The following is a 16443-nucleotide window of genomic DNA, read 5'->3' on the forward strand; positions in this document are numbered from 1 at the left end:
CCGTCTCTACTAAAAAATACAAAAATCTAGCCGGGCGAGGTGGCGGGCGCCTGTAGTCCCAGCTACTCGGGAGGCTGAGGCAGGAGAATGGCGTAAACCCGGGAGGCGGAGCTTGCAGTGAGCTGAGATCCAGCCACTGCACTCCAGCCCGGGAGACAGAGTGAGACTCTGTCTCAAAAAAGAAAAAAAAAAGAGAAATAGGGCTACAGAAAGGGCATTTCTGAGTTTGTATGCAAGGCCAGGTGTCCATCCTTCAGTGTGGGCAGAGGAGACCAGAAGTCCATGGAACTTTTTTTTGTTAAGTCAATCCTGAAGCATGCTAGATGTCCTTGGAATCTTCAAGGCCTAAGGAACTTGGGTCGAAGGACCCTCAGATGTCTACGTTTCCAAGACTTTCCGTATGGTTCTTATTCCCAGCCTCTTGGTTTGCTGGGCCTGGAGATTTGGCTTGTGCCTTTAGAATCTCTGTGTGTATTTGAAACGAGGGAGACACAGATATAACGACCACCATACTAGTAAAAGCAGCTAGTGTTCACTGGGGACTTACTCTATGCTGTGGCCTGACATAATTCATAGCAGCCATGCCAGGTAGAAATGATTCTGGGCTCCACTTTACAGATAGAGAAAATAGAGCTCAGTGAAGTGATCACACTTGCCTAGAGTCACATGGCCAGTAAGTGGTGGTAAAGGGACATATGCCACATTTCTGCCTTTTCCTTTTCATCACCTATTCCTTTGGAGTCCTAGCTCTGTCTGGTTAGAGCCAGCTCCTGTGCCCATTTCCAAGACTTCACCATTAGCACATCTCTCAGAACTCCTTTGTGAGATATTTGTAAATCATCGCCTTGGCTGCAGGTGTGAGCTCAGTTGCCCAAGGGTGACAGCTAGTTGGCCTCAGACCTAAATCTTTGTCTCTTTTCCCAAGTATTGGTATTCTTTGTCCCTCTCCTTGTCCTGTCAGCATTATCTCCATCTTCCACCCTGTTTAGCTAGTCACAGAAGTGCTAACGAGGTTTTTTCTTTTTCTTTTTTTTTTTTTTTTTGAGATGGAGTCTCACTTTGCCCCCAGGCTGAAGTGCAGTGGTGCAATCTCGGCTCACTGCAGACTCCACCTCTCAGGTTCAAGCAATTCTCCTGCCTCAGCCTCCCAAGTAGCTGGAATTACAGGCATCCACCACCATGCCTGGCTAATTTTTGTATTTTTAGTAGAGACAGGCTTTCACCGGCCGGGCGCGGTGGCTCAAGCGTGTAATCCCAGCACTTTGGGAGGCTGAGATGGGCGGATCACAAGGTCAGGAGATCGAGATCATCCTGGCTAACATGGAGACAGGCTTTCACCATGTCGGCCAGGCTGGTCTTCAACTCCTTACCTCGGGTGATCCACCTGCCTCAGCCTCCCAAAGTGCTGGGATTACAGGCGTGAGCCACCACGCCCAGTGCTAGTAAGGTCTTTGAGGGGGAGAGTCAGACTTACAACAGTTCCTACCCAAGCCTTCCTTGATGTGGCCAGCCTGGGGCCGTATTCTTAGGGACCTCCCTTGTGGGTTGAAATGGGAAACCTGGCTTATCTCCACAGGGTAAACTCAGGTCCTCACACAGTGGGATAGAAAGGAGAGGTCAAGATGACCATGGCATGGAACAGCCGGGGGATGCTTCCTGGAGGAAGGCAGTAAGTTAGGCCATCTACAAAAGAGAATTTGTATAGGAGGAAGGAGGTTGTTGTGGGCCAAATCCTTGAATTTCAGCCAAGGTGTGGAACTTGGATAAATATATACTGTGGAGAGAACCCCAGGAAGATGGGGAGATATCCTGAGCTGAGTCTTTATCTGGAGGAATGGGAGATGGATGGTGCCCTGGAAATGAAGGTGATGTTAGGCTAGGAGTTCTTGGACTTGAGTCTGTTGGTGCTTGCTGGTTGCCATTATAAACTCCTGGTCAGGAACATGACATCCTGTTGTGATTTAGGAAGATAAATGCATCTGGATGTATGGGATGGACTAGAAGGGGAGAATCTAGAAGCAGAGAGACCAGTTAAAAAACAATAGCAAGCATTTATTATGTTGCCAAACCACTTTCCGTTCTTTGCTAGCTCATTGAATCTCAAAGCAACACTGTGAATTGGGTACTGTAATTATCTCCAAAATTTCACAGATAATTTGGTGCTCAGTGAGGTTCAAGGTAACCTACCAAGATCCAACTAGTAAGCTGGGGTGTCTAGACCATCTGATTCCAGAGCCCAAGCTTTTAACTACCATATAGCACTGCCTTCTCCATTCAGAAAGGAGGAAACTGCTTTTTGACAGGGAAAATGGCATAGAGACCATGAAGAATAGAGAAGGGGTTATGGAGATAAAGCATGAGAGCAGGCCTGGGGGCAGGAGAGTTCAGATTCCAGAGTAGCAAGTTTGGCTGATTGGGAGGCACTACAGGTTTTTGAGAACAGGAGTGATAGAACAAAGAAAAATTACTGTACACCGGGTATGGTGGGCGCGTGACTGTAGTACCAGCTACTTGGGAAGCTGAGGCAAGAGGATTGCCTGAGTCCAGGAGTTCTGGGCTATAGTGTGCTATGCTGATTGGGTGTCTGCACTAAGTGTGGCCCCAATATGGTAACCTCCTAGGAGCAGGGGACCACCAGGTTGCCAAAGGAGGGGTGAACTGGCCCAGTTCAGAAATGGAGCAGGTCAAAAGTCCTGTGCTGATCAATAGTGGGACTGCACTTGTGAATAGCCACTGCACTGCAGCCTGGGCAACATAGCGAGACCCCATCTCTTAAAAAAAATAATAAGACAAAAATTACACCAGAGGCAGGGTCAGTGTGTTTGATCTCACCTATATGAGGGATAAGGTTGGGAGTTATGAAAAGAAGATCGTTATGAAAAGGAGATTGGAGCTGAGGGAGTAGGCCATAGGCAGTGCTTTCAGGTGAACAGGAGTACCCCACCCTGGCTCTCCTGACATTTCTTCTTATCCCTTCTGTAGCCATCGTCAGCCAGTGGCAGCAGGAGTCCAAAGAGAAGGTGGTGTCCCTCCTGCTCTCCCACCTTCCCCTGCTTCAGCCAGGCAACACAGAGGCCAAGTCAGAGTACATGAGGCTACTGCAAAAAGTGCTGGCCTACTCAATCGAGAGCAATGCCTTCATTGAGGAGAGCCGCCAGCTGCTTTCCTATGCCCTCATCCACCCAGCCACCACACTGGAGGACCGCAACGCACTGGCCCTCTGGCTGAGCCACCTGGAAGAGCGATTGGCTAGTGGCTTCCGCTCCCGGCCAGAGCCCTCCTACCATTCACGCCAAGGCTCAGATGAGTGGGGGAATCCTGCAGAGCTGGGCCCTGGGGAGGCAGGGCCAGGCTGGCAGGACAAGCCACCCCGGGAAAATGGACACGTGCCCTTCCACCCGTCCAGCTCAGTGCCGCCAGCCATCAACAGTATTGGGAGCAATGCAAACACAGGTAAGTAGTGTTTACTAGGAGCTATTCTAAGAACATTATACATATAAACTCAAGATTCAAAGCAAGGCAGTCTGGCTATAGAGCTCATACTCTGAACTACTATGCTACACTACCTCCACCAAAAAGTACCCCTCCTGGAGATGCTTAGCCCTCACGAAGAGGAGGGGTCACCCTTGCAGGGTGCCTATAGATTTCTTTCTCCTTATACCTTCTGTGCTCCCCATCGTGGGGACCCCAGCAGCCATTAAAGGACCAAGATTGAACAATGTTGATAGAGGTTTGGACCAAAAGAGGAAAAGGAATTGGGCATTCCAAGTAGAAGGCACAGCATGAACTAAGCACGGGGTGGAAAATTAGAGAGGACAGTATACAGACGGGTCTGACTGGGGCGGATTTGAATGAGTAATAAGAGTAGCAGAGACTTGTGCTTACTGTGTTCCTATCCCTCTGCTAAGGACTTCATGCGGAAAGGGAGGCAGAGAGGCAAATGAAGTGACTTGCCCAAGATCACACAGAGGCGACAGAGTCAGAGTCAGAATTTGAGCTCAGGCCTGTCTTTACCCTCAGACCTCAGTGTGTGAAGGCCACATTCTGGGGGGCATTGAAGGACAGGAGAAGCTTTTGGATTCCAGGCAGTTGCAGGAAACAGGAAATAATTAAAGTATTTTTGAGTGGGGAGCAAGGATTGGCCTTTGAGGGCAGGCAGCTTGGGTTTGGGGTGCTGCCAAAAACAGATCAGGATTTCTTGGAGAGTGCACGGCCCTGGAACTCCGGCTGGCATTCTTGTTTTTGTCATTCTCATGCTGTGGCCAGCCTCCACCCCAGTGCAGAGCCAAGCAGTGCTCCTCAGGAACTGCACGATCATTCCAATCAGGGTAATTTCCTGCCTGTCAGCCTTGCCTGCCCCCTTCTTGGCTGAGAAGGGAGAAAGAAGGAGGCCAGAGACACCAAAACAGGCAAAAAGGCCTGTCTTGAGGATTCCCCAGTCCCCCGGGGCCCAGAGTGTGCCATGTTCCCCAGGAGTGCTGAGTGGGGACAGAAACCAGGGCTGAGGGAGTCTAGAGGCTGAAGAGCTCCTGGAAAGAGGGCCCCGGATGCTCTGGGGTAGGGCAGAAACTGTTATTAGGGGTGGGTCACTGCCTTGCCCTGTCCCTCAGGTGACTTCCTAGCCAGGAACATCAGCGTTGTCACAGCTGAGGGAAGATGCTCTGGGGCCTGCAGCAGGCTAGCCCTCCTTCCTGTGCTGGGTGTCACTGTAGCACTGGCAGGAACCCCAGCCTTTCCATCAGAAACAAGGCTTGGGCTCTGTCTTAGCCTGTCAACTCCCATGGGAACTGGGGCAAAGGGCTTCAGCTCCCTGGGCCTTGATGTCCTCACCTACCCAGGGTGAGGCTCGTTGGCTTTGTTTCATTTCTTTTTGACTAGGCTGACTTGGGGTACTTCTGGATGTCATAGGTGGAGCTCAGAGGCCCTCTTAGCACCCTTTTGTCCTTTATCAAATTATCAAACTTCGTTGGAAGGACTTCTGTGTGTCATGCTCTGTGCCTGATCATGGGATTGCAGAAGTAATTGGGCTGGGCTGCCATTCTCCATGGACCCACAGTCCAGTGCAAGAGGGAGGCTAGTGAGAAGGGCAGCAAGCACCAGGCCTGAGGCAGCAGCAGAGGGGTACGTGACCAAGGCATGAAGGGAGAAGTGGCTGATGGAGAAGAGTTGGAGAGGTGAGCAAGGCAGAGGGAAAAGCACAGATAAAGGTCTGGGAGCTCATGGGAACCTGCCCTGTCTTGGGAGTGGTTAAAAATCACATTGGAGGCTGGGCGTGGTGGCTCACACATGTAATCTCAGCACTTTGGGAGGCCGAGGCGGGCGGATCACCTGAGGTCGGGAGTTCAAGACCAGCCTAAGCAACATGGAGAAACCCCTGTCTCTACTAAAAAAATACAAAATTAGCCAGGCGTGGTGGTGGGCACCTGTAATCCCAGCTACTTGGGAGGCTGAGGCAGGAGAATCGCTTGAATCCGGGAGGCAGAGGTTGCAGTGAGCCGAGATCACGCCACTGCACTCCAGTCTGGCGACAGAGCGAGACTCCATCTCAAAAAAATTAAAAATATATATATATACACACACACACACACACACGTATGTACATATACACACATATATATATAAGCCAAGCGTGGTGGTGGGCACCTGTAGTCCCAGCTACTCGGGAGGCTAAGGCAGGGAGAATTGCTTGAACCTGGGAGGCGGAGGTTGCAGTGGGCCAAGATCACACTGCTGTACTCCAGCCTGGGCAACAGAGCAAAACTCCATCTCAAAAAAAAAGATCAAGTTGGATTCCTTTGCCAACCTCAGACTTGGGATGCACAGAGGGTGTGGAGCATCCTGCAGAAGAGGACCTGGGATCACTCTGAGTCTCCAGGCCTCATGAGGGGCCAGTTTGGGCTCACTGCAGAAAAAAAATGGGAGGTAGTGAGGCCCCATAACGGGGTTGTTGAGGAAGCAGCTTATGTACTTCCTTCATTACAAGATATAATGATGTTTAAGATGGGACAGGTTCCTGCTGTCACAGGTCTTCTATTCTAGCAGGGGGTACAGTTAATAAGTAAACAAGCTGGCTCATGCCTGTAATTCTAGCACTTTGGGAGGCCAAGGTGGGTGGATCACGAGATCAGGAGATGGAGACCGTCCTGGCAAACATGGTGAAACCCTGCCTCTACTAAAATACAAAAAAAATTAGCTGAGCGTGGTGGCAGGCATCTGTAGTCCCAGCTACTCGGGAGGCTGAGGCAGGGGAATTGCTTGAACCCGGGAGGCGGAGGTTGCAGTGAGCCAAGATCGCACCACTGCACTCCAGCCTAGTGACAGAGCGAGACTGCATCTCAAAAAAGGAAATTAAAAAAAAAAAAAAAAGGAAATAAATAAATTTTGTGGAAAGTAAACAAATAACTTGATAATTTCAGGTTGTGATAGGTGCTGTGAGAAAGACAAGGCAGTAATGTGATAGAGTGACTGGAATTGGGGCAGCAGAGGTGGGCAGTGACTTCAGATTACGGGTTTAGGGTAGGCCTCAGAGGAGGTGAGACTTGAGGGAGCCACCCGCTAAGATCAAGAAAGTAAGAAGAAAGAGCGAGTCCTGAGGCTGAAACAGCCTTGAGTGTTTCAGGAACAAAGGGGAGTTTGGGAGGAGTTGAAGGTTAGAGAAGCATGAACCAGGTGGTGGGTTGTGGGAGAGGAGAGTTAGAGAGGAGCAGGGGCCAGGTCCTGCATGGCCTTTTAGGCACGTGAAAGCATTTGTATTTTGTTTCCACTATGAAAGGAAGTCACAGGGAGTTGAGCAGGAGTCAAGCTCGGTTACATTTGCATTTTTAGAAGGATCTTTATGGCTGCTGTGAGGGCCATGGACTATAGGAGGCAACAGTGAAGGCAGGAAACCAGTAAGGAGGCTATGGCAGTAATTCCTGCCAGGTGCACTGGTGGCTTGAGCCAGCGGAACTGGAGAATTTCAGGAAAGTGGCTGACAGCTTGCTCATGGGTTGGGTGTTGGAGGTAAGAGAATGAGGTATGCCTGGTAGGTAGCTCCCCTTGGACCCCAGGTCCCTTCCTCTTGGCAGGTTACGGGGCCAAACTGCCATCCTGGCACTGACGGCAGGGGGATGGTCTCCTGTGGTTGGGTCCCCAGCCTAATTTTTTGCTTTTCTCCCACTCTGGCCAGGTCTCCCCTGCCAAATCCACCCTAGCCCGCTGAAGCGCTCCATGTCACTCATCCCTACAAGCCCCCAGGTCCCTGGTGAGTGGCCGAGTCCAGAGGAGCTTGGGGCCCGGGCTGCTTTTACCACGCCCGATCACGCACCCCTCTCGCCCCAGAGCAGCGTGGCCTCCTCTGGCAGTGAGCAGACAGAGGAGCAGGGCTCCAGCCGGAACACTTTCCAGGAGGATGGCAGTGGCATGAAAGGTACACCGGGAACAGCAGCACCAAGACCCTTTTCCAGGGGCTTCTGCAGAGCTTATAGGACAGAAAGGAGCTGTAGCTGATGCCTGCCTTACCCCTCTGAGGAGGGGACATGTCTGAGGGGAGTAGATAGTCCCTGCTTTTAGGGCTCAAGACTAAGCAGAGAGACCCCACATCTCCCCTAACAAGTTCTGCTCTGACCCAGGAGGAGCCCCCTGTCTTCACACACCCCAGTCTGACAAGGAAGCCAGGACACAGCTAACTGATGGAACAGAGGTTCCAGGAAGAGTTTTGGAGCAATCAGTGAGGTCATCCTGGTATACATCCAGCGAGCAGCTCAGAAGGGTCAGATGTCCTTCCCAGCGAAGGCTGCCTGAGAGGGTCTGACTAGGCAGATGAAGAAGGAGCTGATGGAATCTTAGCTCCCCGCAACCCCCTCCCAATTTTTTGCATCTTTTGAGGCTTCCTGTGGGTTTAGCCCCACAACTTTTCCTTTACCCTGGTCATCGGGGCCAAACTCCTGACCTTTCACTCTCCCTCCTTATCCAAAGATGTGCCCTCATGGCTCAAGAGCCTCCGCTTGCACAAGTATGCAGCCCTCTTCTCACAGATGAGCTACGAGGAGATGATGACACTGACTGAGCAGCACCTGGAGTCTCAGGTGAAGCCAAGGGCACCATCAGGGAGGTGTTGGGGGCAGCGCTATTTTGCATTCCTTACAGCCCAATCCTCCTCTTGTCTCCTTGATCTCTATTTGGGTACCTGCAAATATCTCAGCCTCCCATCTCTAGCTTGCTGTCCCCTTCTGCCCTTATCACAGAATGTCACCAAAGGTGCCCGCCACAAGATAGCCCTGAGTATCCAGAAGCTGCGTGAGAGACAGAGCGTCCTCAAGTCCCTAGAGAAGGTGAGAACTTGGTATCTGCATCTTCAAGGCCAGCCAGCCACTTGGTGGTACCAGTAGACCACAGGCCCTGAGTTGGCCTCCCGACTCCTCAGGTCTGGCCTCCAATAATAGACCCAGTCTCCAGGGACCACGTGCACGCTGGCATCAAAAGGCTCACTTGCTGGTAGCTAAGAGGCTCCCCTCCCTGTCTGTCTTGGTGGTTCTAGAATCTGTCTTTTGACTCTACACCTTCTCTCCCCTTTTGCTTTTCCATTTCTTGCTGGTCTTTCTGGTAGAGCAGTGTGTCTCTGTCTGTACAATCTGTCTTTCCATTTGATTGTTTCTAAACTCATTTTCCTTCCACATCTGATTTGATTTGATCTGATTGATTTGCATTCCTCATTCCCTTTCCTTGCCACTGCCTTCTGTTTGTACTTTTCCCTGCTCAGTATCTAGGTCTGAATCTCTGTTTCTATCCTTGGTGGGTCCCAAAGACTCCAACATTAGACTGGCTTTTCGTGAGTTCTGTGGGACTTCACCTTCATGGGAAAGAGGAAATGTTTGTGGGCTTGCAGTACCCTTACATGTCTTCTCTATGTGCTGGAACCCAGGGTCCTACCCAGTCTTCTGTAAGCTGTGTCTGACTCTCTGTGTAGATACTCTCTGTCCCTCATTGTAGAGTCTGCATGTGACCCCAGCCTGTGTCCTCCCATGCAGGATGTGCTGGAAGGTGGGAACCTGAGAAACGCTCTGCAGGAGCTGCAGCAGATCATCATCACTCCCATCAAGGCCTACAGTGTCCTCCAGGCCACCGTGGCTGCCGCCGCCACCACCCCTACTGCCAAGGATGGGGCCCCGGGGGAGCCATCGCTGCCAGGTGCTGAGCCTCCCTTAGCCCACCCCGGCACTGACAAGGGCACCGAGGCCAAGGACCCTCCAGCTGTGGAGAACTACCCACCTCCACCAGCTCCAGCTCCCACCGATGGCAGTGAGCCTGCCCCGGCTCCCGTCGCTGACGGAGACATCCCCAGCCAGTTTACACGGGTGATGGGCAAAGGTAAGACCAGCTACAGCCTAGCAGGAAATCCTGAGGCAGAAAGCCAAGTGAACCCAAGCACCAGGGATCAAATCCAAGTTAGATGTTGGGAGCCGGGCTTTATAAAGCCTGCTGGAGACTGGAACACTACGAAGAGTAGCCGAGACAGGGTGACAAGGCCCCTTGCCCTTGGGCATGTCCAGGCTAATGGTGGATAACAGCCCCTCCCCTCAAAGTGTCTCCAGGCTGAGCAGAAATGGGGCAGTGTGTCAATAGAAATTCCATGTAGTAAAGAGTGAGCAACTGAGGGGAGTCCATTGATTTCTCTCAGAGGGGACCAAAGTCCAGGGGATAGGGATGGTGAAATTTATCACGGCTTCAGCCTTTACTAAAGCAGCATGACATAGCAGACTTTACACTTGGATCCAGATCGATCTGGATCTGGACCTGGGGCAAGTGACTCAACTCTGAGCTTTAGGTTTCTCAGGCTAAAAATGTCTGTAGTGACAAGATTGTGTCAGGCATTATGTTGTATATCCTCATGATAACCTAAATACCATGGCTAGCACTTAATACTTGGTACTCATCCAGCCTGAGTCTCCTGTTCCTTCTTGTGCACGAGCCAGCTGGAGGCTGGAACATGGCAGAGGGCATACTAGGGGCTAACCTGCCCTTTCTTATGTTCCCCAGTGTGCACCCAGCTGCTGGTGTCCCGACCAGACGAGGAGAACATCACCAGTTACCTCCAGCTCATCGAAAAGTGCCTGACTCATGAGGTAAGGCCTTCCCCAGCATGCTCAAAAAGGGAAAGGTGGCCGGGCGTGGTGGCTCACGCCTGTAATCCCAGCCCTTTGGGAGGCCGAGGCGGGCAGATCATGAGGTCAGGAGATCGAGACCATCCTGGCCAACACGGTGAAACCCAGTCTTTACCAAAAATACAAAAAATTAGCCGGGCGTGGTGGCAGGTGCCTGTAGTCCCAGCTACTCGGGAGGCTGAGGCAGGAGAATGGCGTGAACCCGGGAGGCAGAGCTTGCAGTGAGCTGAGATCCGGCCACTGCAGTCCAGCCTGGGCGACAGAGCGAGACTCCGTCTCAAAAAAAAAAAGAAGAAAGCAAAGGCTGCCCATTATTCTCAAGACCATTGTGTTGTATGTGGCCCACAGGGCCTTGCCTGACCTGGCACATACACGCCAGCCCTTCCAGTCTTGTATCTTACCAGTGTTGGCTTTAGAGGCTTCTTCTCAGAACCCTTGTACACACTCTTCCTCTTTTTTTTTTTTTTTTTTGTTGTTGTTGTTGTTAATGGAGACGAGGTCTCACACTGTTGGCCTGGCTGGTTTTGAACTGACCTCAAGTGATCCTCCCACCTCAACCTCCCAAAGTGCTGAGATTACAGGTGTGACAATTTTCCTTTTTAGAGATGGAGTATTGCTTTATTGCCTAGGCTGGTCTCGAACTCCTGGCCTCCCAAAGTACTGGGATTATAGGCATGAGCAACCATGCCCAGCCCGTACATACTCTTTATCAGGAACGGTACCCCTTCCTCCTCCTCACCCCTCAGCTATCAGTTCAAAACATTTATACCTCAGGGACACCTTTACCAACCCCTCATTTTTATTTAGGTTTCTTTTGCTTCCTGTTCTTCTCCCTCAGGGAGGGATAATTTGTCACAGTTATCATTATGTATGTATCTTTCCCTCACAACCAGACTGTTAGCTCTCTGGGCATGGTCACCTCTGCATCCCAGAATTGCTTGGCACAGGCACAGAGTAGATGAGCAATAAATCTTTTTTTTTTTTTTTTTGAAACAGAGTCTCACTCTGTTGCCCAGGCTGAAGTGCAGTGGCACGATCTCAGCTCACTGCAACCTCTGCCTCCCAGGTTCAAGTGATTCTCCTGCCTCAGCCTCCCAAGTAGCTGGGATTACAGGCATGCACTACCATGCCCGGCTAATTTTTGTACTTTTAGTAGAGGTGGGGTTTCACCATGTTGTTCAGGCTGGTCTCGAACTCCTGACCTCAAGTGATCCACCCACCTCGACCTCCCAAAGTGCTGGGATTACTGCATGAGCCACCATGACCGGCCAGGCAATACATATTTGAACAAATGAAGACTGGAAGGGAGGTCTGAAAGAAACATCACCCTCTCTGCTTCACCTGTGCCCTGCCAATTCTAGGCTTTCACAGAGACGCAGAAGAAACGGCTGCTATCCTGGAAACAGCAAGTGCTGAAGCTCCTCCGGACATTCCCACGCAAAGCCGCACTAGAGATGCAGAACTACCGGCAGCAGAAAGGGTAGGCAGGTGGCCAGGGTACAGGGTCCTGGCCTCCACAGGCCTTTGCTGGTTAGCAGATCGTGCTTAGAGGGGTGATTGTGTTCTGGGCTGGGAATCCAGTTTTATTCAGTCACTGGGTGACTTTCCCAGAAGAAAATTTCCCACTAGAATAGGATGCCGAGCTGGAAAACAACACATGTCCCATGAGCAGGCCCCTCATATGTACCTTGCTCCTCACCTGTATGCAGAAGGCCTGGAAGTCCCTTCTTAGACCAGACAAATAACAGAAATGTCTCCCTTGAGAATTGAAGTTTGGAGAACTGTTTTGAATGGACAGTGAGGAAACCCTTGTATACTTCCCATCTCCTTCCAGGGGGTACTCTTGGGACAGATGGGGACAGAATGTGTGATGGAGGTTTATGTTCTCTCCTACCACTTGGGGTTGTTGGGGAAGGTGAGGAAGGGGTAGACAGATGGGCCCCATCTACATAAATTAACACCCTGCCTTCTGCTCTCTCACAGCTGGGCGTTCGGCTCCAACTCGCTCCCCATAGCTGGTTCTGTGGGGATGGGAGTGGCCCGGCGTACCCAGCGGCAGTTCCCAATGCCTCCCCGGGCCCTTCCACCCGGCCGGATGGGCCTCCTGAGCCCCTCGGGCATTGGAGGTGTCTCCCCTCGACATGCCCTCACCAGCCCCAGCCTTGGAGGCCAGGGCCGACAGGTAAGCTGACTGGAAGCAGGGGCCATGGCCTCCTGGGGTTTGGGGTGGCAGTACCTGGGATGTGTATGTCGGTATACTCTGTGTCTGGACCCAGCTTAGAGCTGACGGGGGTGGGAGTGGGAGAAGGCCTGCACCACCTCCACCACTCTTGGGTCTGGGCCTCTTCCCCACTCACTACTTTCTCTCTTCCTGGGAACTGTGTAGAACCTGTGGTTTGCCAACCCTGGAGGCAGCAACAGCATGCCCAGTCAGAGCCGCAGCTCTGTGCAGCGCACCCACTCGCTCCCGGTCCACTCGTCACCCCAGGCCATTCTCATGTTCCCTCCAGGTGAGGTGCCCCACCCTTGAGACTCTGCCTAGCCAACACCCTGAGCTGACCTCTCTCTTCTCTCCTGGGTCTCATGTCCACTGTTCCTTCCAGACTACTTGGGCACCTCTCCCCATACCTCGCACCACTCTGCACCCATCTCGCCCAATTGTGGGGGATTGTTTTCCTCCTCTGCTTCAATTTTATCTCTCAGGTTTTGCCTCTACCCCTCTGAATCATCATGTCTCACCCCTTACTCCCACCCCATCTCATGTTTCCCCCCCATATCATAATCTTAGTGTCTGTGTTGGTCTCTGTCATCGTCTCTTTCTTTACAAGATCATTGAATACTCAATTTAGAAGGGGTTGAGGGGATGGGACAGTTAAAAGTGTGAGATTGCTGTGGAGGGGAATCCTGCCCATCAGCCTACCGGCATTCTTTCACATGCCAGGTGACCACACAGGAACCAGTGAACTTCACCTCTAAGAACAGGTGTTTGAAGTGAGAGGGCTGTTTGACCTCTGCTTACAGACCATCCTGCATTTGGGAGAGCAGAAGTTGGGCCAAGTGCAGGCACAGTAACTCACACTTATAATTTCAGCACTTTTGGGAAGCTGAGGCAAGGAGATCGGTTTCAGACCAGCCTGAACAACATGGCGAAACCCCATCTCTAAAAAAAAAATACAGAAATTATCTGGGCATGGCGGTGCACACTTGTAGTCCCAGCTACCCGGGAGGCTGAGGCAGGAGGATCATTTGAGCCCAGGAGGTCAAGGCTGTAGTGAGCAGAGATCGTGCCACTGCACTGCAGCCAGGGCAACGGTGAGACCGTATCTCAAAAAGACGTTAGGCCAAGTTGGCGAAAGGAAGATTAGAAATTTGCTAGTCACAGGTCCCTGCCTGGCTCAACAAGTGAGGGGTTGACTCCTCCACATGGTGCTGGGCACTGGGACTGCAGAGACAGATAAGGCTGGTCTGGAATGGGCTGACTAGAGAGAGCATGGATTTGCAGAATTCATGTCATAAACTGCCAAGTCAGCCAGGAGTCTTACTTGATGAGGTTGTGTGGACAGCCATCTGTTGAGGCCATGGGAACCTATTCATCATGTTCATCCTAGCAGAGGGCTTGACACCCAGTAGGCATCTGTAAATGATGTTAAACAAGCAGGTGGATGAACCACAGGAATGAACAACAAGAACCATTCTCTTTACCAGTAAGCTATGTCCCAGGCTTTGTCAGACAGCTCTCCTGCACTGATTGACTCCTCCCAACTGTATGTGTAAGGACTCCGATGTTATTCATCAGTCAGCAATCTGAAACAGAAAGGTCTTGCCCAAGTTTAAAAAAAAAAATTTTTTTTGGTTTTTTTTTTTTGGTTTTTTTTTTTTGAGACGGAGTCTCTCTCTGTCGCCCAGGCTGGAGTGCAGTGGCCGGATCTCAGCTCACTGCAAGCTCCGCCTCCCGGGTTTACGCCATTCTCCTGCCTCAGCCTCCCGAGTAGCTGGGATTACAGGCGCCCGCCACCTCGCCCAGCTAGTTTTTTTTATTTTTTATTTTTGTTAGTGGAGACGGGGTTTCACCGTGTTAGCCAGGATGGTCTCGATCTCCTGACCTCGTGATCCGCCCATCTCGGCCTCCCAAAGTGCTGGGATTACAGGCTTGAGCCACTGCGCCTGGCCAAAAAAAAATTTTTTTTTTTTTAGGAGAGACAATTGGGTGATCTGATACGACGTGAGCTCAGGGTTCGGAGGGAACAGTGATGAGAGGTGAGGGTGGTGATGGGAGCTGGGTCATCTAAACCCAGGTAAACAGCTCGGACTTCATCCTGATGGTAGTGAGGAGTCAGGGAAGGGTTTAAGCAGTGTGGGGTGGGGTCAGGTCTGCCCAGGGAGGTGGGTGGTTTCCCAGATGCCAGAATAGGAGGCCCTTTTGAGAAGTGTGGTTTGAGGACAAGTCCCATGGTTGTTGTCCTACTTTGCCCCCACCTGCACAGCCTGCCTGGATCGAATCCTGCCCAGAGGAGCAGGTCCAAGGGGGGTCAGGAAGGGTTTTGATTTAACTTTTGCACCAAGTACAGAGCAGGTCTTCAATCAGGGAGCCTTGGGGGCTGTCCAGTGTCCAGGGCAGATGCCCAGACTGTGCTCAAGACAGTATGCAGTCTGTGTCCAAAGTAGTCACAGCAGGCTGTGTGTGGCCTCCAGGAGCTCCTTCAGTTTCACTTCCACTGTCTGCAAGTCAGGCTTTTTCTGTATCACCAAGCCTCTGCCATTGCCATTGTCTCCTCTGCCTGTTGTGTGACATGCTCGCCTCTCTCCCTGTCTACCTCCTCCCCTTCCTCCCTCTCCCCCTCCATCTCTCTTGCTCCCTTCCCATACCAGCATCCTTTGTCATCCCAGCTTTCTTCATCCGAGTCCAGTCGGTCCTTACCACCCCCATTCTCCTCTCTCCCAACCAGACTGCCCGGTTCCTGGGCCTGACCTGGAGATCAATCCCACTCTGGAGTCTCTGTGTCTGAGCATGACAGAACACGCCTTGGGTGGTGAGCATTTCCTCTTTCCCTGACCCAGCTCCCACCTACCCAGCGTCTCTTCCTCTGAACTGAGCAACTCAGAGTCATCCTGAGGGGTCCCCAGGGGAGGCCAGACTCCAGGGAGGGCCTGACCGGGATGACAGGCTACCTGAGTGCCTTTTCTTGGGCCTCCCTCCAGCTCCTGATCTTCCGCCCTTCCTCCTTTTCTTACCACAGATGGGACAGACAAAACCTCCACCATCTGACGGGACCCACAGCCCAGCGCACCCATAGGCTCCCTGGGCGGCGGGCGGGGGCCAACCCCCAACAGGCTTCTCCGCGACAGCGAGAGGGTGGGCTGGCTCAGCTATATATTCTAATATTTTTCTACTCTCTCACCCTTTTAACTTTTGTTTAACATTGGCACATGCCTTGCTCACTCCCAGGCCCGTCGAGGGATCTCTGCTGAGGCCCGGGGAGTTGGGGGCAGCCAGGATAAAGGGGGCAGGGACTGGCCAGACTGCCTGCCTCTCTCCTTTCCTTCTTCATCCCCACCTGGTCCCATCCCACCCCTGCCTCCTCCAGATCGCTAACCACCTGCCTCTCCCCAAGGGAGCAGACTCCCCAGAGACAAACTGACCACTACCTTGTGGAGCCTGCTCAGAAACATTTGATATTTGGGGTGACATGAGCAGGGCAGAGAACCTGCCCTCCAGAATGTTATTGAGAGGAGCTGGGGAGAAGGGAGGGGAGCAAGGAGAGGAAGCCCTCTCTCCTCTCCCTCCTTCCCCTTTACCATTCCCCACATTCTCCAAGGACAGGAGCCACCTTCCTCTCTCTCACCTCCCTTGGCCCTGTTCACCAGAGGTTCTCTATGATTAATTTCTTAGGCCTATTTAAGATACATATTTATATAGTTCTTAACGGTTTTTCTCTGATCATTTCCTCTCATTTTTAGAATCCCCAGGCCTCTCTCTGAGCCAAGACAGTGGCAGGGGGAGCCTGAACTTTATGAGGGGAGAGGGCAGAGCCCCCTCCTCCAGACCCCCAAGCTCTAACCCATTTTCCTCCAGCCCTGGCTCCCCAGATGAAGAGGTTGGAGGTGGGCAGCCAGGGTGGCCAGTGAGGTCAGGAAGTCTGTTGCCTTAACGTCCCCTTCCCTACGAACACACACACCCTTCTCTGCTCCCAGGTCTGGTTGGTGATACTTGGGAGTCAGGAATAAGGGAAAGGGGATTGTTTGGTTTTTGGGTTTTTCCCTAAGCCCCTCCCTTTTCTTTCAGCCTTTCCCCTTCCCCCAT

General features: G+C 52.0%; 1 protein-coding gene across 2 annotated transcripts in view; it reads left to right on the forward strand.

Moving 5' to 3' along the window:
* The window catches only part of SAMD4B (sterile alpha motif domain containing 4B), a 42088-nt gene extending 26027 nt beyond the window's left edge, over positions 1-16061 (forward strand). For both annotated transcript variants that reach the window (XM_033226166.1, XM_033226165.1), the window contains 11 exons: positions 2983-3453; positions 7169-7408; positions 7957-8066; positions 8226-8312; positions 9009-9348; positions 10018-10103; positions 11504-11622; positions 12126-12324; positions 12529-12652; positions 15089-15172; positions 15380-16061. In XM_033226166.1, the coding sequence (XP_033082057.1) occupies positions 2983-3453; positions 7169-7408; positions 7957-8066; positions 8226-8312; positions 9009-9348; positions 10018-10103; positions 11504-11622; positions 12126-12324; positions 12529-12652; positions 15089-15172; positions 15380-15408 (1889 nt within the window). In that variant the 3' untranslated portion in view covers positions 15409-16061. The remainder of the gene's footprint in view (positions 1-2982; positions 3454-7168; positions 7409-7956; positions 8067-8225; positions 8313-9008; positions 9349-10017; positions 10104-11503; positions 11623-12125; positions 12325-12528; positions 12653-15088; positions 15173-15379) is intronic.
* The last annotated feature ends 382 nt before the right edge of the window (positions 16062-16443 follow it).

The sequence above is a fragment of the Trachypithecus francoisi genome, unplaced genomic scaffold, assembly GCF_009764315.1.
Source record: "Trachypithecus francoisi isolate TF-2019V2 unplaced genomic scaffold, Tfra_2.0 Lachesis_group12, whole genome shotgun sequence".
Classification (NCBI taxonomy): domain Eukaryota; kingdom Metazoa; phylum Chordata; class Mammalia; order Primates; family Cercopithecidae; genus Trachypithecus; species Trachypithecus francoisi.